The sequence below is a fragment of the Leptosomus discolor genome, chromosome Z, assembly GCF_034619465.1.
Source record: "Leptosomus discolor isolate bLepDis1 chromosome Z, bLepDis1.hap2, whole genome shotgun sequence".
NCBI classification, from domain to species: Eukaryota; Metazoa; Chordata; class Aves; order Leptosomiformes; family Leptosomidae; genus Leptosomus; species Leptosomus discolor.
In genome coordinates this window covers 55530983-55555632 of record NC_141419.1, presented here as the reverse complement: position 1 = coordinate 55555632, position 24650 = coordinate 55530983, and the positions used below count along the sequence as shown (strand labels likewise).

Here is a 24650-nt window from a genome sequence, read left to right as displayed (position 1 = left end):
AGACAGATACATTCCTATACTTAAGTTAGTATCTCAGTAAAGCAAAACTTATTGATAATATATTTAAAGCCATGATTTGTATTTCGTTTGACATATTTAATGTACACAATAATTAAGATTTTTTTTTCACTTCATTGATGAAAAGTTAGGGAAACAAAGCAAATGACCTCCAGTTGTTCAGCATGTTGTCTGCAAGTTTGGTGAACAACAAAGCCTTTAATTGCCTATTGCTGCTGGGAGCTTGGAAGGCATAATTTAGAAGATCTTTCATTTGAGGGAAGAAAGTGGAAGTCCCTACAGATTTTTCTTGCCATGTGGTAGGAAAAAGCAGGTGTAGATCAAGTTTGATTACATCTGCTTCACTGTAAAAATTCTTGCAACACATCTTTGAGCACAGATGACCTCCCAAGAACCTTAGAGAGCAAGCTTGAGCAGTACAAGAGTGTTCCTAAAGAAGTGACCATCTGATTGTGAGGTTATTTTGATTAAAATTATGAACTGGGATAACAGAAATCAAGATTTACGTTTCCTCCAATAAGTAAATTTGTCTTCAAAAAATAATCTTGTCTCTGAGGTGTTGACGAAGTGTACTTTTGCCTCTGTTACAGGTAGCAAAGGTGAAAATATTCAGTTGATAAACATTTGAGGACTACTGCATTTGGTTAGATGCTTGCAATCAGCTGTATAATTTCTTACCACTCTTCTTCTAAAAAATGCAGCATCATAGATTATAAATACTTTCTTATGAAATTCATGGTACAAATTGTATCTCTGGTAGCAATTGTCAGGAGTCAGGCTCAGAAATGCAGAGGAGCAGGTACTTTTCCATTTGGCAATCAACCTATACAACTCAATGTCCACACTCTGTAGTGCACCAAATTCCAAAAGTTCCCAGGGGTTCAAAAAGTGATTGGGCCAACCGATGAAGAAAAAGTCCGTCATTCTCTGTTAAGCACAAAGAGCCTGAACTTCTGGCTATGCAAAAGATTGGTGGCTATTGTGAGAATACACTGGGAGGCATGACTATGTAGGCATTTAGAGTAGTCTAAACATCTTCCGTTGGGCAGTGCTAGGAGTATTTTGTTTGCCTTTATGGGAATTTGCTCTGGCCCAGGATGACTGCTCTTGTTGCTTTTCACGTTGATGCTCTGTAACTGAGATTTTGCCCGCTCAGTTGGTCTAAGTTGTATGTGCTGTGTCTTTTTCCTCAGGTTATGTGTTTATGCCCCAATTTATGTGCTGAAGCTATGAACACTTCATTCTTGAGTTTCAGGGCTTGTTTTGTTTCTTTTGCTAAACTAGTACTTAAGAGTAACAGTGAAAAGAAGGAATAGTTCGTATGCTCAATAAATCATTTTAACCTCTAAGAAATGATGCTTCCCAATAGACAATAGTGGTTCTTGTCAGACCTGTGCAGTCCCTTCCTCACACCTCCCTTCTTGTGTCTTTGGAATAAGTAGGAAGACAAGGGGAAGGCAGGGGAAGAAACCTGTGGTTTAGTTGTCTGTGATATTCTCTGCTTCTTAGCTTAAACCTTAGTGTCTGTGACTACTATGTTTTATGCAGAGAAGATCATCGTTCAGTTGTGAATGGAGTAATTTCTCTACAGGTTGAAGATTAGAATTAGTTTAACAATAATTTGGAAGCACTTTTAGGAAAAATGCTGTAGGGAAATTAAGAGAGTAGCTTCAGTTTTATCTCTGAAATTTCTGATTGATCTGAAAGCATTACATTTTTTTTTCTCCTATATGAATATTTTACACATGCATATAAAAATGACTGAGCAGGGTTTGTACCATTTATCAATTCAAGCTTTATTTATACATATTGAAAAACTGTTTCTGTCACTCTTGAAGAAGTAAGAATTCCAAAACCCCGTAATAGGAATCACATTATGGGAACTTCATAACTTGAAAAGGAGAGGAATAAAATAAAAGCTGTGTTGATTTCCACCATTTGTTGATCTCATTCAATTAAAAAAAAAATGTTGTCCATCAGATTGTAATCTTTGTAATGTCTTATGTGTTCTACAGATTAACTGGCAGTTTATAGTGCAAAGCTTTTGACATCATATGTGTAAACAGAGAAACCCATTTGGATCAGGACCTATCTTATTCATATGATATACAAAGATAAAGATATGATAAATTTCTTTAGGTAAAAAACCATTTTAAGTCCTATTGTTCAGAGACCATGTGTATCGAGATTAAATCTGATGGAAAATTTTATAGTCTGTGCTGTAACCCTTTAGAAGAAATTACAAGAATGAAAAGGAAAAATTTCTAACATTAATAGCTGTGCTGTGGTGCTGCTGCAGTCTAAAACTCTAGTTATTCTTTGTTTGCTAGTTTGCCTAGCGTAAGAGAGAAGCTAATATGGAATGGTAACAGGAACAAGGTTAAATTATTGGATTTCTCCATAGAACTTTCTCTAAAAAGCTACCATGTCAGGAAAGGAAATGTTTTTCCTGTGGGTCTCTTAAATATACACAAAGCAATTGTGTAGCAAGAAATAAATTCATTGATTGAAGCCCTCTTTCCTGATAGCAAATTGTCTGCAAATGTATTTGTGCACTTGTTAGCTATTCTAACTTTGTTTTTACATGAACAAGTTCAAATAGGTTTTGAGAATGTATTTGACTATGTAGGTTATTCATGTTAATAGGAAGTCATGGTTTAATCTAGAATTTCTTGTTATGTTTCTGGGTCTGTTTGTATGGGTCTGTGATTGTTGGTTTTTTTCTCTACACTTTGCTGTGGCTATTTTATGTTATGTCTGGATACATTCCTTTTAGCTGGAGGATGTGGATTATGACCATAGCTTATTAAAACATACACAGTTTATGAAACATAAAAATACTGTGAAGCATCTTGAGGATTAGTTTTGTTTTATACACTTACATGTTGGGAAATTAAGGGGTAGATTTTACCAGTTACAAGTTACTAGGGTATCTGAGTCTCCAAATTCTAATTTGATCACAAAATATTTTAAATTACGTTTGTTGACAGATTGAGAGATTAATAATAAACAGCTATAGCTTAATGTCAAAGAAAAGCATTTCTAATGCAACAGCAAGTGTATGTGTATATGCAACAGATAGGCGCTTCTGTCAAAATGTTTCTTCTCAAATATTGCCCATATATTTACTGGTGCAAATTGATGCAGCAGCTTTTCCCTAGGAATATGGAAGAGATGGAGATTTCAGTTTATATGAGTTAGCCAACACTCTGCTTTTAATATATTAGTGGGAAAATAAATTTGCAAAGCTGACTTGCATTATGTACACTTCCTTCTGGAAACAGATTGCAGTTTATCTCTATTATTCAGTGTGCAGGTCAACATGCTTGTTGGGCAAGGGTTCTTTTCTTTCATTTTGTGAGTGTGAGAAGCAAGACCTTTCTTCAGATAGGGCATTGTTCTCCATATCCATTAACAGATGTCAGCATATGCCTCAGGCAGGGTTAGCAAATACCAGTCACAGAATTTCATTCCATCAAGGCTGATAGACTGTGTCTTCTGGGTTACACACGTGGTCAGCACATGTTTTTAAGAGTCCAGTTCAGACTCCTTAGTAGTACTCCTACCCATGGGGTTTTTTTAATTATTATTTTGTTTTGTTTTTTAAGAATTTTAACTCTGAATAGGTTATTTTCGCCCAAATGTGTCTGATGTGTGTTAGTTCAGCAGAGATCAGGTAAGAATTTCTTGCTTTCTTAACGTGAATATGCTAATGAATCAGCAAATTGCAGTTTTTCTGGTATAGGTCAGAGGTAGATGAGGTAGCATGGAATAAAAGATGAAGCTGACGTCTTGTGTGGTGTTAGTGTCTGAAGCAGATAAATGAAGAGTCATGCATGGATGGTATTGATGACCAGATTTAAAAATATGTGAGTAGTAGTTACCAGATCTCCTCATTCCATCTCAGATAGAGTGGGATAAATGTTGCTGGTGACCTCCAGAGTAGTATGAATGTGAACACAAGTAATGAGCTAGTGTACATAAATCAGCTTAACAAAGAGACTGGCTTCAGCCCAGACATTTTGGCTTCCAAACACAAATCTCAGGCTGCCTTTAGTATCTGTTTGGGTGTCTTTCAGATTATGTTACTAGGGTCTTCAACATTGCAGTTTACCCTGGGTCTTCAACATTGAAGTTTATCCTCTAAGACGAAGTGGCGCCTTTGACAGAATAGTAACTTTTCGTTTACCTTCCCCTCCTTCCGCTCTTCATCCATGTCCACAAGTTAAGTGCACACAGCAATGGAAAATCAATAGCCAGGTAGAGTCTGTAGTCGTGAGGATTAAAGCTATCAGATCTGGGACAGCTGAGACTGACAGGCTGACCTCTTGTGGAGCAATGCTGTGACATGTAATGCCCCTTTATCACGCTTATCATCCACAGCATGACTCTCACTGAAGCCCCCAAGATGCAACGGGTGCTTTGCTTCAGAAATTGCCACAAAAGAGAAATTTTGAGACATCAGGTGAAAGTCATGTGTGGCAGCTTTGAACAAATTTTACAAATGCAGAGTCTGAGGAAACAGTTTTAATAAACAGAGTGAAAAATGTCCAGCTCATCAGTTAGGAGGTGCAGAATGATGGGAAGTTAAGTGGATGAGGGTGTTGCAGTACTTGAGAATCTCTGGAATACTCAGAATTATAGGTGGAAAATAAATGTTGATTTGTTTATTCCCTCCCTCATATCTACTCAGGGAAGAGCAGTTAGTTCCTATTTTTTAATGTTTGCATTATCATTGAACATATATCTTTCTGCAGTGCCAGCTATAAAAAGTCAATACAGGACCCAGCTGTACAAGTAAACACTGTTATGAGTATAAGGGGGAAATTATTAACAGTAAGTGGAGTAAACACATTTATGCAGAATTTATTTCTTAAAGACCTTTTAAAGTATAAAAATAAATAAAAGACATGTCTATACTTTAAGTCAATGTCATTGTTAATCCATGCTATGATGGAATTGAAATTTTTGTTCAGCAATAGAATCAGAAAAAAAATATTTCAGATCTCTCAGGTTAATGAAATTAATATAACATATGTCATTCAAAAGGCTCTTACATTTTCAATGGGATATATCCCTTTCCCTTTCAAACCTACACCTTTTCTTCTGGGTTTAGCAGTCTTTTTTTTTGCCATTATTCTGCTGATAGAAGTCTCCTCCTTTTGGATGTAGGCTTTCTTTGCTTTCAAAGGGTGTGTTTCAGTCGAGGAGCATTAGGAAATTTTCAACAATCAGGTTTTATTTAAAAAAAAAAAAAAAGGAGATCCCCTCCCTTCCCAAAAATGAAAGAATTTTACAAGACTGGTTTTGAGGAGGTTATGGAAGTCAAGGGAATGAAAAGGTTGTAAGTGATCACTGGCAGGATAGCTGTAAACTTCAATAGCATGGGAAGAATGAAATTCAAGAAAGTGAAGCTTGAGCAGTTACTTATCAGTGTTGTAAACTGTGGCCTGTCTGGTCTAAGGACACTTTCCAGATCAATTGTCTATGCAGGGGTGGGTGCTTCTGATATTTCAAAAGGTCTTATTTTTGTATCAGCACAGACTAAAAATAATTATCATGAGTTTGATATTTTTTGGTGAATTTCTTCTGTTCTGGCCAAACATTCTTTGACTCTTCAGAGCCACTCAGTGCTTAATGAGTTCTTTTCTTTAAAAAACCTAAATGCTAGCTCAAACTGATTTGTTTCATGTTCCTTCACGTGTTCTAGTCTCTATAGTAGATCACTTGCTTCTCTCATTTAAATAGACAGTATGAAGTATCGGATACAACGGTAACTGATCATAATCCTGTTATTTAACAAGAAAAAACCCCAGCCCTCCAAATAGGAAGACACAAGGTCTCTTTTGTGCTGTGGGCTGATATGAAGGGGTAAAGGCATGAGATCCTCCTGGGAGACAAGTGAAGTAAAACCGATGCTTTTTATCATGAAGTCCAGTTTCTTTCAGCTCTGTTCTTTCTGATTTTCATTTCTTTGGGGTTTTCACTTTTGGACCCATCCAAGTAGTGTGAAAAATCTCCCAGACAAGAGGGACATAGCAGGAATAAAAGGGGAAGGTAGATCTCCAACGGATGCATGTTAAGTGAAACATAGGGAGATCGCTCAGCTCTTTCAAGAAATGTGATAGGCTCTTGCAACTGGTTGTGAAACAGTAATTTGAAGTCTGATGAACTCTTTGATGTGTAGGAGTGATTGTGTAATTGTGATGGAAGGGAGCCAGCCGAAGGTGCAAGCTTTTGGGAGGCTTGTTCAGGCAGAGTGGGTGGGAGAGTAAAACAAAGGTTACAAATAATGTTTCTCTGCCTGATTGTTAATGAACTAGTAGTAAGTGACCTTATTATAGTAGTAAGTTTCCCATGGAAGCCTGATGATTGCAGAGAAGCTTTAGCTGAGTGTGTGTGACCACATCTTACTGTGATCAGCTGTAGGACAGCAAAGCTGTGTAATTATCATAATCTAACAATTAGCCTGGCATCCTTTCCCAGTGTTTAATTACTCCAATAAATGGTAATTGAATAGAGGACTTAACGACAAGAGAATAAGTTTCTTTCTGTATTGTGTACTTAACTTGCAGTCTTTTCTAGGCATAGTTTTTGAGTACTGTTTTTTTTTGAACAACGGCCTTGATTAGTTGTTTCTCTACTGTTTTGTCAGTATTTTGCTTCCTACATAGTGTTTTCTCATGTTGTTTTGAACTTGTCTTGTGAAACTGTAACCTATGCACTAAAAGGCCATAGACAGCTTCTTTATATTACAGGGAGTTTTATAAAGTTTGCTTACTCAGGTTAGTAATATCCTGCTAGAGAATAAAAATGTCACTGGCTTGCTACTGTTAGAAAACCCACTTCTCTTAGCATCTGGAAAATGTTGAATTTTCTTTTGGTTTGACTAGAGCTAAAATTAAAATAGCTCTTTGATTACTTCATTGTTTGTGCATCAGAATCATTGTTAATGTCAGCAAAGGAATGGGAACAGAGTTTATTAAGCGTTGTGACAAAGCCAGTAAAAAGAGCAGAAAAGTATTAAAGAGGTTATTTTTACATAGCACAGAAATAGCATCTTTAAAATTATCTGCAGTAAAATAATACACTGAATCCCACAACCCCTCAGATAATTAACAACCAGAAGATTTCCCTGGTCACACATAAATCTTTAAGTTAGTTGAAATGGGGAGGGGGGCTTGGAACTTCTAAACAAATGAGGCACATCTTACACTGCTGTGTGCCAGTCACAGCATGCAAATGGAGCTTGGGATGGTCTCATGTGCTACACTTGCCACCTAAACAGAGGCAAAAGCTGTGAGCAAGTTCAGTAGTGTGGAATGGTAAATGACATCATCACATCCTGAGAGCAATTAAAATGTTCTCCTTTTAAAGATTGTTTCCAGAAAATGTTTGGGGTTTGTGTTTATTGCATATACAAATACCTACTTTATATTCATCTCTCTGTTGTTAATAATTTAAGCAAATAGTTTCATACCTAGCTAACAGAAATAAACTTAATTTTCAACCTTCAATTATAAAAATGTAATTCTCCAGTTGAAGCTTTTCCTGTGTCTAGAGCATTTGTTAGAGATGTTTCTATTGTCTAGTAACATCTGATCTACTGGTGGTTCAGCCCTTGTTGGGATACTTAAGGGATCTTCTCACTTGGCTGCTTTTAATTCTAGGAGCAGACTTCTCTCTAAGACCTGTCTCCATTAAAATTAGTAAAACTGGAGTAGTGGCTGGGAAAGTAAAAAGGAGGAGCTGAGTGGCCAGCAGTTACAGGGATATGCACAATGTGCTACTCACAGAATCATAGAATCATTAGGTTGGAAAAGACCTCTAAGATCAATAAGTCCAACTGTCAATGCAACACCACCATGCCCTCTAAACCATGTCCCAAAGTGCCACATCTACACACCTCCAGGGATGGTGACTGCACCGCTTCCCTGGGCAGCCTGTTCCAATGTTTGACTACTCTTTCAGTAAAGAAATTTTTCCTGGTGTCCAATCTACACCTCCCCAGGCACAACTTGAGGCCATTTTCTCTTGTCCTATCACTAGTTACTTGGGAGAAAAGACCACCACCCACCTCACTATAACATCCTCTCAGGTAGTTGTAAAGAGCGATAAGGTTTCCCCTCATCCTTCTCCAGATTAAGCAACTCCAGTTCCCTCAGCCGCTGCTCCTAACACTTGCTCTCCAGGCCCTTCTGTAGCTACATTGCCCTTCTCTGGACACGCTGCAGTAACTCAATGTATCTCTTGTAGTGAGGGGCCCAAAACTGCACACAGTGTTTGAGGTGGGGCCTCACCAGTGCCAAGTACAGGGGCACGGTCACCTCTCTTCTCCTGCTGGCCACACTATTTCTGATACAGGCCAGAATGCTGTTGGCCTTCTTGGCCACCTGGGCACACTGTCAACTCATGTTCAGCTGGCTGTCAACCAGCATCCCCAGGTCCTTTTCTGCCAGGCAGCTTTCCAGTCCCTCATCCCCAAGCCTGTAGCGCTGCATGGGGTTGTTGTGACCCAAGTGCAGGACCCAGTACTTGGCCTTGTTAAACCTCATACAATTGGCCTCAGCCCATTGATCGAGCCTGTCCAGATCCCTCTGCAGAGCCTTCCAACCCTTGAGCAGATCAACACTCTCACCCAGTTTAGTGCCATCTGCAGTCTTACTGAGGGAACACTCAATCCCTTCATCCAGATCATCAATAAAGATGTTAAACAAGACCAGCCCCAATACTGAGCCCTGGGGGACACCGCTTGTGACTGGGCACCAGCTGGATTGAACTCTGTTCACCACCACTCTCTGTGCTCAGCCGTCCAGCCAGTTTTTAAACCAGCTTAAAATATACCTGTCCAGGCCTTAAACTGCCAGCTTTCATAGGAGAATGGTGTGGTAGATGGTGTCAAAGGCTTTACTAAAGTCCAAGTAGATGACATCTGCAGCCTTCTTTCCTTAGGAAACAGAACAAGTAACTTTCTGCTGTACTGTTTCTGAAGAACTATGCATAATTATGGTTTGTATTTACCCCAACAATAAATTGATTCAGTGAATTTTGTTGATGTGACTTTTGAGATTATTTCAGATTATCATTTGAGAGCAAGGCGATTGGTGTAAGGCATTCAGCAGTGGCAGTGTTGTCTGTGCTTTGGTGTTATAGGCCATGTGGGCTCCAGGCAGCAGAATTGGGGCCATTAGCATCTGCTCCCTTCTGATGCCAGACTGAAGACAGGAATTTTGTAATTCATTGTTACAGCAGTTATTTGAAGTCTTTTCTGATTAACAGTGAAGCCTTGCTACATGCATTTGACATAACAGACTCCAAATAAGGAAAGGTTGACATAGTAAAAGGAAAATTTTCCAGTACGCTTATCTTGAAATAGAGCATCTGGTGTGTTGATTTCACAGGAAGGGTGATAAAATATAACTAATAAGATTTGTATGGGAAGCAACAAACAGAAGCTTTTGTAATTTTTTATCTATCTAAATGATAATGGGCAATTAGTGTTATTTGTGCTGGTCTTAAACTGCTTTTCTTTATAGCATTTATTCCAAGAAAGAAAGCAAGAAAGAAACAAAAACCAACCAAACAAAACTGTTGTTGCATTTTAAATATCTGTTTAAATAAATCATCACTTGTTTCAGTGACCAGCAAAGTTATTAAATTCAAGACGAGTCACATATGCTTTGGAACTTGTACACAGACTGTGTACTTTCACTTATGTAAATGGATCAACAGAATACAGAAGACATTACTTTGCAAATGTTTTGCTAATCTTGTGATTCTCTGCTTAGAATTACCGTGGTGTTCTTCCTCTGCATCTTGAATACCTGGACATTTCTTCAGTGGCGCTTGAGCATAGGCACATTCACATGCCTGTCTTTGCTGGAAGCAGTATGCAAGTTTTGTGTAGCAAGCTGATGTTTGTTCGTTATGGAAATGTTTAGGTTTAGAAGCTACTGAATTATCTGTCTCTGTCTTCAAAATGGCTTTTATAGCCCTACCACCTAATAGCTAGCTTTGTAGTAGGCAGGTTTCCAAGACACTGTTTGAAAGTCACCTGACACAAACCAAAAGTTAATTATGTTTGAAGAATAGCTGTGTTTTGCCACATGTAAGCCAGAGTGCTGAGGCAAATGACATTATTTGCAAGAAGGTTCATAGATCCGGTCAGAGTTTTGGAGAAGCCTTTTTGTTTGGTTTCTACCACAACACAATGTTCTGTTATGCAAAATCTAGATAGGATTATTTTCTTCCTCATAGTGGGATTTATATAAAGATCGTGATTACTGCATGGTTCCAGAAGGGCATGGGAGTCCAGGTAAGCATATGCCAGAACAGAATGAAGACCCAGCTGAGAAAAGTATATCACTAGCATTACTAGACAGTATAGGAAAGCAAGCTTTCTGTTCTCAACAGGACTGGAAAAAGGGACAAACTTATTAAAGCTCAAATGCAGTCAACAGATCTTCCATTTCTGTCATCTCTACAAATATATCTGTTAACAGATTCCACCTTCCCTTTACGTGTTGTGTTTCTCAACATATGTAGGTGGCTAAACATTGATAAATGGTTTAATTTCAAGTGGAACTTTTGTTTCACTGTAATACCTGACATTATACTACTAATAATTAGAGGTTTTCAGACAGTATATGTTAAGTGCTTTCCTCTCATATGTGGTTTAAAATTATTGGAAATGTGTTTCAGAGGTCTTTCCATTAATAACTGTGAGGAGTCTGAACTGATGATTATTTTTTTTGTGAGTTATTTATGGCCATCCATTGCCTTTCTGTTCAGGTTAGAGGCCTTTGCATTTCCTCTTCAAGGAGGCAGGTACAACATACTGCCATGTAGCTGGAGGAATGAGAATGGTCTCAGTTTACTCCAAGAGGCACACTGGAGATGTTGTGGCCTCTTTTGGAAAAATAAAATTAGTTCTACATCTTTTCAGTACACATGCTGAGGTTTTGATTACTAACTTAAAGATATTACAAGAGGGGAAAGAAATACCTGCTTTCTGCTTCTCAGTTGGCTAATAACCTCTTTTCAGTATTGCTGTTACAATATGGAGTAAAGAGACTTCACTCAGAGCTTCTTGATAAAATTCCTTGGTATATATGTTCCCTGGAGCAGGTTCACTGCTGTGCCAGCAATACTGGCTAAAGGCCATTTTAGATCACTTAAAATATGCAACATCATCTTCCTTTTTTATACACGTAGATGTGAACAGTTTCTGGCTACAGTGAATGACTGTGGAATGAAAATATTGAGAAAGCAGGGGAGCAGGAAGGAGGACGCTGGGTTAAAAAGGGACTTGGTTGTGTGCTTCACCCTCAGACCTGCTTTGCAGGCAGCGCTTGCTTCTTACTTTCCACGTGTTTGACAGGCAGAGGTGTGCTGGGGCAAATGAAGACACTCAACTGCTTCAGCACTTAGTGAAGCAGAAATAAGAATGAATCTACTAAATTACCAGTGATTAAAGGGGATGGTGGTGGTGTGGTTTTGTTTGTTTAATAAGAATACAGTAGGAGACTTTGCCAAAAAGGAGTCAGATGGGCTCTTCATGTGCAGTATTGGGTAGAACAGCTCACTGGTGCAGATTACAAGTCTGATTTCATTGCTGATGCAGATTTAAGGTATGATCACAAATTTAGTTGTCTGTCTCTGTATTTATCATCTCCATTATCATAGTCTGTGCAGTCAGATTCTTTCCTTCGACTTCATTTTTTTACAGTACAGACTCTATGGGAAATGTCTTTCTAGACTCTCCTTTTGGTTAAAGGAGAGAAATAGCTGCTTCTGGAGTGTCATCTGTCTCGTTCCATTGTACCTGTACATTGGGCCTAAACAGGCCATATGAATTGGACTCAGGAAGTTCCTATTTCTCTCCATTGACTTAAAGAGAATGTGGAGAAACAATTCACATAAGGTTATTTGTGTTGTGAAAGTCATGTTAAGAGGATCACTTTGATCCTGAATGTCTACAATTACATAAATATAGTTCTGAAAGCATATAGTTTCTGCCACAAAACTTGGGCATTATTGTGAAGGCACAGGCTGATATAAGAGGTAACCTTGAGAATCCCTTGAGAAAATTGCATTGACTGTCACCTGTGTGGTTAAAAAAAGTGCGCACACAAGCATACATATCTATATATAAAAATATATATTAATTTTTACTTACTAAAATTGTAATTAAAAAAAAGAAGATGAGTCATTGCCAGAATGTGGCTTTGCTGTTAATAACTTTTAAAACACTCTTTCTCATTAACTCGAAGAAATGGCGTATCGTTAACTGATACAGACAGCAATTTGAAAACAATACATTTTTGCAAATGTGTTAAACAGTATCTGTTCAGGTGACAAGTTTTGAAAGCACTGGAGTACAAAAATATATTTTTAACTAATCATTTAGATAAATGTAAATTCTCCTGGAAGAACTGTGGTTCAGAGAGGGTTTTCAATGTTACAGAATGGAACTGTGAGGCTATGCACTGGCTGAAATTATACAGCTACATCGTGCTTTGATGCGTGTTCAGATTTTCCCCTTTAAAAAGCTGTTTTATTGGAGCTAAATTATTGTAGGGCTATGAAAAGGTGTAGTTTGCTCTGAATTTATCCTTGGAGGGCCAGCAGATCATCGCTTTTTCTCTGAAATGAGATAGAAGGATCCGGATGGCGGATTTCAAGCCCATCAGGTGTTTAAAATATGCCCCTCAGCTAAAAGAATTATTATAGTTAAATCTGTCATGGCCTTTTTATTGCTTTGTGGTATGCTTGACAACTGCAGCCATGAAAGAGAGAATCTACAAGTAGGCCAGTCATCTTGAAGTGGAGTAGGTCAGTGATTGGTTTCTTTGGCTGCCCTAGGGAGTTTGATAGACATACGGACCTGGTTTATGGAATCATTAAATCCATCATGGTATAAGCTCCCATGGAGGCAGTGAATTTGTTCCCGTAGCTTTTTCCAGGCACCATGGCAGGCATTAGAGAAGTAACACAAGTGAAATCTGGAGGGGAGGAAAAAGGACACGGTCCCCACCCTCAACAAAACAAGAATTCCACATCTCTAAGGAGTACTCGGTAATAATAATAGTAATAATAAAGTGCATCTGGGCTAGTGCCTTGTGCTGCATTTCTCAGCTGGCACTCCTTCAGAACTGTCACATTAGGCTGAGTGCTGATAATTCATATCCCAGAATCCTATTATCTGAACACAGCAATGTCTCCACTATGTACTTTTGGCAAAGGAGGTGCACTGCTTTTCAAGTATCTTTAAAAAGCAACACAGGCTTTTCTTTGCATCTTGACAAACTGCTGCTAATCATGAAGAAAGAGTAAACCTGTTCATGCTGTTGTAGTAACTATAAGTACTTGCAGTCAAATCAGCTTTCAGCACAGGGGTGATTACTGCCTGACTCAGAGAAGAGGCTATGTTTGGGTTATTTATTTGCATGCATATGTAGATGTTTATACAGGCACCGATTTGGGGATGCTGATACAGTTTTGGCTTCTTTGCCACTTCTTGCTTCTTTCTCCAATTAAAAAAAAACCCCAACAAACTCATAACCAAATGAAGCAGACACTTTCTTTGTGTGTTTATTGAATAAACCATGGGGAAAGATAGCCTATAACTTGGTGTGTGTTAGCAACAGACTCATTTTGTGAGAGAAGAGAGCAAAGCCTTTATCCAGAAGTTTATACGATCATAGTCCTGCATAAGCAGTCTCTGATAGTTCTGGTGAGTTGTAAGGGTTATATTTGAAAGTGAATGTGCATGACTGGAGTGAAATGAAGTGCCATTAGTGATACCTCTTTTATGAGAACGTTATCCTGCAATCAGTTCATCCTGAGATAAATGCTTACGTTTGAACTCTTCCTGTGATTTCAGATTCCAGCGGGGCGACTACCACATTGATGTCTGCATCAATGACTACCTGGATGTGTTCTGCCCTCACTATGAAGACTCAGTGCCAGAAGATAAGACTGAACGCTATGTTCTGTACATGGTGAACTTTGATGGCTACAGCTCCTGCGATCACACCTCCAAAGGATTCAAGAGGTGGGAGTGTAATCGGCCGCATTCCCCAAATGGACCATTGAAGTTCTCGGAAAAGTTCCAGCTCTTCACGCCCTTCTCACTAGGATTTGAGTTCAGGCCAGGCCGGGAATATTTCTACATCTGTGAGTATATAGAGATTTACCACTGTTACACAGCAGGTGCAAGAAACCCAGCTAATTTTTCACCTATGCTCTATGGAAATAGAAAGGGCCAAATGGTGTATAATACAGCTATCTTACAGTGCATACAGGCTTAACTATCCCCAGATACATCAGCTAGGAATCTAGCTACTGAAAACAAGATGAAATCACAGCTTGTTTTCTCACATGAAATAGCATGTGGCTACTGAACCATGGCTGACTCTTAAAGCAAAACACACTATTACATTTATTTCAGCACTCTGAGGTGGAGGAGGAGGAGGGGGCAAGAAGGGTAGAATGGAAGCTGTCCCCAAATACGAGGAAAAATAATGAATCCTTTGCATGTGAAATTCCTATTTGCAGAGGTCAAATAGTCTTGTCTATGTAATATTTATCACCCAAGGAAAGTGAGGTCTGTGTAGTTTGTAAGTGGTATGGCTGCTGATGTCAGTAGTCCAGCAGTATTTAAAGTTGTAATTTCTTAGGGTAAATACTCCTAGCATCAAGCCAAATGGCTCCTTTTTTCTTCCTTCCTCCTCCACCACCCCCTGCCCTGCTTTTTTCCTGGACAAGCTGTTTCTGTCAGCATGGGCAATGAGGTGTGCCGTGGGAGCAGGTGGCAAGCAGGGGAGTGTGAATGGGCTCACACACCTTCAGGGCCACTCACTGAAACAATAGGGAGCACCCTCCCAGAGCTCTGCTCTCTCCTCCGTGGACACCTGCATTGGGGCTGCTCTGGGCACCCAGAGGAGCTGCAGGATAACATCTGGGACTAAGGAAGTGGAAACAGGAGGTTAAAAACCAGTGGGTTAAGCAAACTGATTCCCTGACCCCACTGCAGTTAATACTGGTTGAGCTGTCTCATTTGCTTAATCCTCCAACAAAGATCTTATTTCATCAATTTGTTTTCTACCTGAATCTTCCGCTCCTCTCAAGTTTTGACTGTTCTCTAGTGTTAGACTAGAGAGTTGAAAGCTTTAGATAAACTGTAGATCCCAATAAATATTGCCTGCACATGTGTAGCTGGCCTTTCTACTGTGAAACAGTCATTCCACCTCATTTCACCAGAGAAGCTGAGTATGTATTATCCCTGTTTTTCATCCTCATTTCTTGAGCATTGAGATTTTTCTTTTCCCTTTCTAAATCTACAGGGAAATACATTCCTGGTGGATAGTTTTCCGTTCATTTCTTTTTCTTTCAGCAAATAAAAACCATTAATGAGCAGTGGTTCAGCATCAGAACAGTGCCTTCTTCTTGTGCTGAAGTACAAGCATAATAAGAATACTAAAAATATTTTTTAAAATCAAACTGTAATGTTACTTAAAAATATTTTTAATATGGTCATGAGGAATCATGTACAGATATCAGAGTTACGTTCTAGGATAAATAAATCTGTACTGTGTAGGCCCAGTCCTGCTTGTGTCACTCACAAAAACTTGCCATTAACTTCTACAGGAGTTTTGTGTCATTCACAACTCTGATATCAGGCTCCCCAGGAACACTGGATTTTGGGGGGGGGGGTGTTGTTTGTTTGTTTTGTGGTTTTTGGTTTTGATTCAGTTCCTGAGCATCATCAGTAAAACAAGCAGGAATACTTAAGCTAAGGAATGCAGTTTTTACCATCACATAGTTGCAGTAAAATGTAGCATAGGGATGTCTTCAGGAGCTGCAAGCTTAAAAAACCTCAAAAAACCCAACAAAAATTTGTTTTTCTAAATTTTAAAAAAGAAAGAAAGAGAAATGTTTAATAAAGGTGAAAACCAAACATGAAAGTGAAGGAAAAAAATGTGAGAAATCTCAGCTTCATCTGTCTAGCTAATATCTTCATTGTTAGAACATACAAAATCCATTGAACAGTCAAACAAGACATCATTATTCAAATACACCCAGGTTACTTATGCTTGGTTTTCCTCACTTGTGGTTGAATTCGATATTTCATTAAAAATCGTGTATCTTCTATAACGTTCATTTAACTAAGTCATTTAACTGTCAGGGACTCCCTTCAAAATAATTATTCCAAAGGCCTTTAAAATATGAAGAGCTTTGTGATATTCAACTGCATTTAGATGGAATGATGATTTTTTTTTTAATGAAAGGTAAAATAGCAAAAAATTAGCAACAAAGAGATGTTAATATATCAGTAGCTTATTTGCCTGCTATTCACTGAAATTAAATTTTTAGGCATGTTTCAGAAACTTGAAAGTATTTTTCCTCCTTTTCTGTAAGTATTTTTTTCCTTCATCCTTTGCTGAGGACAATAGCAAGGTTGGTATTGCAGTAGTTACAGAGAAGCACTTTACACTAAGTTAACAATTTTATGCAAACCTTCTCAGGGGAGAGTTGCCCATACTGGAATGTTTTTCTTCTAATTTCTGCTGAAGAAACAAGATGGTGAAACATTGATCCTTGTTTCCTTATCAGAATTGTAAGCAGGCTCTAGTCCAGGCTACAGAGATCGCCTTTGTCACCTTACTGTGTCTACATGTTAAAGAAATTACTGCTTCGCCAGGGAAGGTTTCCTTTCCTCAGCAGATCTGAAACCTTTGCCCTATCTGCAGGAGGGAGGGAGGGCTGATTATCTAGCATCAGTCTGGTATATTCTTTTTAAGGGTTACAAAATGTATCCTGTGGTCTAGACCTCTGGAAAGACAGAAATATTAAGCGGTTGGTGAGGTATTTAGCTTAATTACTGTCTAATGCTTTTTCAAAAATCTTCACAGTTTACCTTTTAAGGATGTGAGTTGCCTCTCTTGCTTGCATTATTTTCAGAACAATGCAATAATTTAAGAGCAATCACTGTCTCCTTTTCTGGACTGTTGGTTTTGAAAACGTCACTTTTCTTTGTTATTTCATTGCCTTCATATATCGCTCAGATGAACTTGGATTGCCCTTCTTCGCATGTTCATTCTCAGAAAAGACAAGAAAAAAAAATCTGGTACCAAATTTACACTGATCGAATTTACTTTTGAAAGAAGAAAAAGTTTTAAAAATTTACAGAGAAATTAACTTTTATTTAGTCAGTGAGTCCACAGTGAGGGACTGGGGAAAGTAAATAATAGATCATGACCTGAAGTCTCAATTTTTACTTGGTTCTTAGCAGGTGCTTACCTGAGGTTAGTGTATGTTAGCTGAAAACAGACAAAGTAGTATGACTACTGAACAGAAGCAAATGAAATAGAGAAAGCAGAAACTAAATACTTAGTGGTATGACAGTGATTGTAGTGTACTTTGGAAGGGAACATAAGTTTCAGTATGCAGGTTAAGGTGGGGTACTGTGGAAGGGGAGATGAACACAAAAGAAAGAAAGGGGGGGGGGAAGATCCAAAATGTATAATGTTATATAATTACATAATTCAGAATGAGGGTATGTAATGTATCTAAACATAGCTTAAGTGGTTCTTTCTCCATTCTTATTGGGAAAAGAGTTCCTTTCATCTCTTAAAAATCCTGTTGTCTTACGTATGGTTTATTTGTGTAACCTTTTTTGTTACTTTTTCTTTCTAGTTTTGTCTCATGCATATGTCTTTCTGATTTAATTTCAGAATGCTTTTGCTATTTCTTTGTATCACCTTTAGTGATGTGTCATTATCACTGTATCTTTGTTGTCACTGTTTATTTGCATGAAGCTTCTGGTTGTCAATTCAGGAAGTTTTTGTGGTAACCGTATTGCCCCGGACCACACCAGGATAGTATGCTTTTATGATTTGAATTTAATTATGCTTGTAAATGTTATTTTTTAATTGTTCTTAAATTTGTGATTGAATTAAGAAACAGAGTTTGTACAGTTGTACATATACTTCTTCTTCATAACACCCAGCTTTTTGATAATCCTTTTCCTCATGGAATATATTCCCAGGGAACCTGCTGTTACCTATTCCCTTGATTTTCTTTATGTTCACCTTTGTTCCCCATCATCCTTGTTTTTCTACACTAATTCCTTCTTTACCTGAAATGTCTGATGTTTATTTCCTGAGGGCTTTTATTCAAATGACATTTCACCCTGACGGTATTAGTTACTGCTTCTGTAGGAGAACTTGTGATCTTCATAATTTAGAATATAAAATTGTCTCCCTTCTGTTAGCTTGTTCCATCTCTGTGACTGGAAGTTACCCTTACCATGTTCTAAAAGCTGTGGAACTGTTTGAATCCTGCTGTCATTTTTCTCTTAACAGCTGCCATATCTCTGCACACCTCTGGAGGCTTCTCTGATTCAAAAGATCTCAAGGGAAAAACAGTAGTAGAAAAAAGTATTTGTGATATCACCAATTCTTTTTGCCTTACTTTTGCCTATTAATTGGGTAGTTAGCTTATCTTATTAATAAGGTCTCTAGCTGAACTCTTGTTGAGGCAGTAACATTCTCTGATGACAGTTAAGCTGAACTTTCTCTTCTCCCCTCCCCATGTTTCATGAGTGTGTGTTTAAGTGTTGATTCTTTGTGCTATTATGTTTGTTTAGTCTCTCCTACAATCCTCTAGCAGTTTCTCTCTCCTGTGTAATTCCATGTTACACGGCCAGGTTAATTTTTTGGGACAGTTACTGGCTTTTTGTCTCAAAGCTGTAGGCATATTTTAAAATTGTTATCATCAAGTTGCCTTGTTCCTGTTCCCTCCTTTCCGCATGAGATGCTTGCGGTAGAACCTGTACTGAAATGCTTTCTCCAGGTTGCTTAGCCACTGAATTTCTGGAAATGGGGGAGGACACGAAGCCACCACTACTTGGTAGTGGTTGTGGTCATGGTAAGGAAGACTAACTCACAGGGAGGAACTATACATATCACTAAGCAAATTAGCAGTTAGCGTAGGAAGGGCACTGTCCACTTTTTTATGGAAATTAAGGCAGACCTAACAAAAGCTTTCCATGACTAAGAACTTGGAACAGCTTCCAGATTGCCAGCTTGGCTATTATTCTTTTAGGATTGGTTTCGGTATAGCAAGAATTAAGAAAGGGGACTTTGTAGAGGCAAGATTGAATAGCCTTATACTATATGTGAGAAAACTACTGAGGAACCTTTACACTGTAGTTTATTAACAGTTACTTGCTATTTTTCATGTGCTCAAAGAATGCTATTAAATAGCTGCATAGAGCTCATTGCTCTTGCTCAAGCACTAGCTTAATATTTTGCATGAACAGGCACAATTCACTGTAGGATGGTTATTTGATTTAGGGATCTCTGCATGTTTGCCAGAGGTTTAGTTTGATGTAATGGGAGCACAAATCAGAAAGGCTGTGGACTATAATCTTGACCTATCAGAAAAGGTAAATGCAAGTCACCCCCAAAAATACTACACTTCCTTCTCTTTTTTCACTCTGTTACATACCTGGAAATCCCACTGTTTCAGAACCAGTTGGTGATGTCAGCACAGCAGTTTATACAGGTGACTGTAGGTCTGCTGGTAGAAGGTGCTGTCTTGAGGGCATAAGTATAGTACGTCTCAGGTTTTGAGTCTGACTTATTTGAGGAAATTCCTGCTGGAAAAGGAGGTAACGTAAAGAAACCAGTGTGAATTCTCAGTTGCATCCTGAAGACTATCAGAATCAATCAAAGGTTACTGTAGACAATTTGGCTAATGTTTGGGTTACTTTTTTTTTTTTTTTGAGGAAGCCAGCTGTTACTTCTGTTATTGTGTCCCAGCTGGGGTTACACAGTAATATTTGACTAGTAACACTCTAGAAACAGTGGGGGGGTATGTGTTTTTGTTTTAGAATATATGATTTATCAATAAGCAGTCATACCAGTAAAAACAAATTTCTTAACCAGCAAACTGACCTTGGTATAAGTGGCAAATTACACTGTCTTCAAAATTCAAAGAAAACACAGTGGACATTTTATCTATGCATTTACCAATCTAAATGTAAAGACAGTCAGCCTGATTCTAAAGTTGCCTTTATGTAAAGAGAATTGCTTCTTTATGTTCACCAGCGCATGTAATACTGATTCTCCTTCAGAGTGTCCTTAGAGTTGTGGAGAAGAAATTAGTTTCCATTTTAATGACAATGCACTGTATTTCTGGGAGTTTCTGTTCGTCTGTAGTTACGATAAAGACTGGGCATCTCTTGCAGTCACCCAATGTGTAAATTCTCTATGTGCTTGTTCAAGCAGTTCGTCAGTTTGTACACTTCTAATGTTACTTGTCTCACAAAGCCGTTGGCTAAATCTCTGTTTGGCTTCTTGACCAATACCCATGGTACCTTTTGGTTGTAGGACAAAATAAGACTATCCATACATGAAAACAGATTATTTTGTTTTTTCCACTGAGCGCAGTCTGCAGTTGTATGAGAAGATCTTTCAGCAAAACCCCTATTTGGGTGGGGTTTTTCCCTCATATCAATAACTTATATGCTGTAAAAGGCTGGGTTTGCATATTTTCCTGCCTTTAGTCTGTCAATACTGGGACTCAAAGATTTTGCTTGAGACAAGGTTTGGACTTTAGCTTTAGACAGTTGTGTGAGCTTTAGACAAATTAGTAGAGCAGATTGATGGTAAGTCTTGTCATGCCATACTCAGCTTATACTGGGGTCAGTGGAGTCACTGTATTTACTCTGTAGGCTAAACTTTTATTAAAAAGTATTTCTACTTATTAAAATGGTTGACTTAAGTAGCGGATATTTTGCTTTGAAAGTGGAGACTGGATTTTTCTTTCAGTAAGTGAAAAAAGGCTGCCTGTCTTCAATACGATGGGTGTTAGTTAATACAGGTACTGCTGATGTTTGTGTTTTCTTGTTGCCTGTTGAAGACACAAGGTCAGAAGATCTCTTTTGGAACTCTCTCTGCAGATATCCTCGTTTGCACCAAAAGCTAAAAAATGAAGGTTAACTAAAGAATTTTATTAAAGGATGCTGAGAGAATTACAAACATTTTTAGAGAGTTAATTGCACTCTTCTTTTGGGGAAACATTGTTTATTGCCAGGTCCCCCATTAACCTTTCAATCAAGATCTGATCAGCATAAACACTGATGCTACTTTGACAGCAGTGGGCTCAGACATGCCACTCTACTACGAATCCTGCTTTGATAGCTGGCTTACCACAATCACTTGAGATGCTCTGAATGAAGTCAAAGCTGTTGAAAGGGTTTGATAAATGTGTACTTTAAAAATTATATTTGTGTAATAACATTACACAGACAAGGAAGGTGACCTTTAAAAGGGAATTCATGCTTAGCCTAGTGTGTAGATTAAAGGACTGGTTTTTGTTAGTAACCATCAGAAGAATTAAGTGCTGGTACTGCTAAAAAAAAAAAAAGGCAGAAACAATCACCAATGTCTAATAGATTTTGGCGTTGGTAGTGTTCTTAGAATCCTCAAAGGGAGCGTTAAAAGCTGTTGAATAATTTGGGACTTGGGAGAAATCCATATAACAAAGTGAAGAAAGAACTCATGGAAGTGCTGGTCTCTATTTGAGTTTTTCAAAGAGAATTAATATCTTTCAGATAACGTGTTGAAAGAAGATTATTTGGATTTATGTGCTTCGAAAAGTCAAATACCATTAAGAACCTGATAGCAGTAGAAATACAAAAGAGGGGAGGATCTCTTACATATCTGCAACTTTGAAAGCTGTCTCATGAGCATATTGTATAAGGTCTTCACACTTCCAGGAAGACCATTGACAGGTGTTGCTTCTACTGAGGTACTGATTTTGGATGCTAGATGAATGAGGGAGTACCCACAGACAGAAAGGATGAGGGACAGAGTATTCTTTCCTCTGTCTTTTTTTTTATTTCTCCTCTAACATGCTGGATGAAGGCAAGTTCATTTTGAAGGAAAATAAAGCATGCATTGAATGCTGTTATGTGATCATCAAATCACAAGTATTAAAAAGAGGTCAGTTAGACCTTGGATAAAAGACCTTCAAGGAGCATTAGGAATTGATAAGGCCATTTGTAACACACCCACCTTTTGGGAAACGATGACTAAATATTCCATACTGGTGGCTATAGATTACTGTAAATTTTTAACATTTGTGGTTCTTGTAAATATGCCATTGCAACTTTCTTAAAAGTAAGCATTTGAATTCCAGTGTTCTGCTGGAAGTACGATTAAATGGTTTGCACACAGCCCTTTAAATCCTGATGGACCATTCATCATTCCTTGTTTTAAATCAGTTTTGATGTTCAACAGTTACAACTTAACATCTCAGAGGTGGCTGCACTTTAGTGGTGGGGGAGGCTTTTTGCAGCGGTACTTCACTGGCATGTTATGAGATTAATAAGGTAAAGCATGTAGATTCCTTTCATGAAAGAACTCACAGAAGTGGAGAGTATTATTAATAATTATCTGAGGACTTATAACTCTGTAACAGTGTTCTAATTTGATTTCTGAGCAAACTGAAACCTGTTTAATGAGCTGTTGTATTGGAAGTATACATTTTGTAACATGGAGCAGATGCCAACAGAAATGGAAATAATGTATCAGTGACATTTGGAATAACAGTATTGTACTTCATCGCCTTTATATTATCAGCACGTTAGTCTCCTGATTCCTCAGCCTAACTCAACAAGGCAGCACTTTCTCTGCTGATACTGTGTATGTGTCATGATACAAACTGAGTATGTATGCATGCCTGCAACCAGTAGACCAAACCCAAACTCCATCAATGAAAAAATGCTTCCACATGCTAAGCAATTGGCTGATGCTCTTGTTTCATAAGTTAATATTGAGTGTTCAAATACATATTTTCATAAATACTTGGATTTAAAAGAAATAAATTTGTTTCTAAGCTACCTAACCCTCTGATATTAGAGGGGGCTGTAAAATAGGAGAATGTTACGGAATTCTTAATAACTTTTCCTTTTTATTTCACAGTAATGCATACTATTCAGACAAGGTGGACAAGACTCTGGCCTTAAAATGACACATGTAATTAATACTCCTATTCCAAGATTCTTGGCAAGTCAGGATAAGTCATGTAGAGTAAGATTTTTCACAGAGTATCCAGAAATGCATAGAAGTGCTTTGTTCTGAAAAATTACAGAAAAATCTTTTCAGACTTCCACGTATTTCCACTTTCCCTCAGGAACGCAGTAGGTCATCCTCAGATCTACATTATTGCCAAATGAGACTTTCACTGCCTCTAAAATCTCCCTGGCTTCCCTTTTACATCATGGATATTTAATACTTAAAGTATCAAGTGGTATAGCCAGCTAGATACAGCACTGCTTTAGGGAATTAAGAATGGCTTGAAGGTGTATCAGAATCTCACTTGTGCAATACCTCTATGCACAAAAGTAACCAGGCTCCTGATGATGGATATGAGGGATAACATTGCTGTTGCTGATCTTCTGGGGGTGAAAAAATCTTAATTATTTGAAGAATAATCAGAATGGCAGTATATTAATTTAAAGAGCCCTGACAATTCAGTCATAGTGGTGTTCAAAATGTGTTCAGAGAAATACACCAAAAAGGCTTAGTATACATTATGTTTTAAGAATTGTAGATGGGGATATTGTGAAGATATGAGCTTGGATTTCTTCTTATGTGTTTTTGACATGTCTGCTTTTAGTAATACTGGGTCATCTTCCTGTATCTTGATGCCTGTGTCGTTAAATACTGCACTTGGACTACTTCTCTCTAATGTTTTAGGGTTTTGCAGAAGAGGTTCAGCTGTGACGCATTGAAGAATGCACTATCCTGCAGCTTAGATCCCTGTATTGGGACTGAAGACAGGATTCCTAGCAGCAGCTGCAGCAGGGCTTTCTGTCTGTACACATAGGAATGTATTTCTGACTGAGAAATGTTGAGCAGAAATAAAGTAGCCTTAGGCTTAAAAACACGTGTCTTTCTTCAGCATCCTGGGGTCTGTGAAAGAATGCAACCTCTCCTTTTGAAGAGGACTTAGTATTAACACCTCTCTGCTTCTGTCTGGTGATGCACAGAAAAGTCATGAACTTGTTTTTCCCCAGGGACATGGACTTATGTGTGCAGTTCCATTGGTGCTTCATGGAGGTGGAATCTGGCTTTCTTAGGTCTTTTCTGTAAACAGCATCAAGAAGCAAAAGGGAGGAATGGCATAGTCAAAACTCCATAAGTATATCAGCAAGATAGAAAACGTGTTTCTTTCTCACGGAAAGGTGCAGAAGCAAAGCATATGTTTGTTTGGAAGTAAAGGTATGTTCCAGTGAGGATGATGACAGTGTTGCGTAGTTCAGATGTGAGCAACTGACATGGGTAAGTTATTGCTTAGCAATCTCTTTCCTCAAATTTTCTTAAGATGAGTTATTGTATTAGCAGTTGAATATAAGCAGGCAAATTATAATGCTACCGGAGTTTCAAATTAATAATTGTGTAAGAATACATTTAAAGTATGTTTTCGACAAGACAAAGATATTAGTTGTTGAAACAGTTGTCTGAAGCCTTGAAATACGAGCCTTATTTATTTTTCGCCATTGATAGTGCTGTATCTCTTATCTGGGTCTCACTGGAATAATCTGTGTGATCACA

General features: G+C 38.1%; 1 protein-coding gene across 2 annotated transcripts in view; it reads left to right on the top strand.

The window, feature by feature from the left end:
• The window catches only part of EFNA5 (ephrin A5), a 222570-nt gene that overhangs the window by 172738 nt on the left and 25182 nt on the right, over nt 1-24650 (top strand). For both annotated transcript variants that reach the window (XM_086479696.1, XM_086479695.1), the window contains exon 2: nt 13904-14196. In XM_086479696.1, the coding sequence (XP_086335822.1) occupies nt 13904-14196 (293 nt within the window). The remainder of the gene's footprint in view (nt 1-13903; nt 14197-24650) is intronic.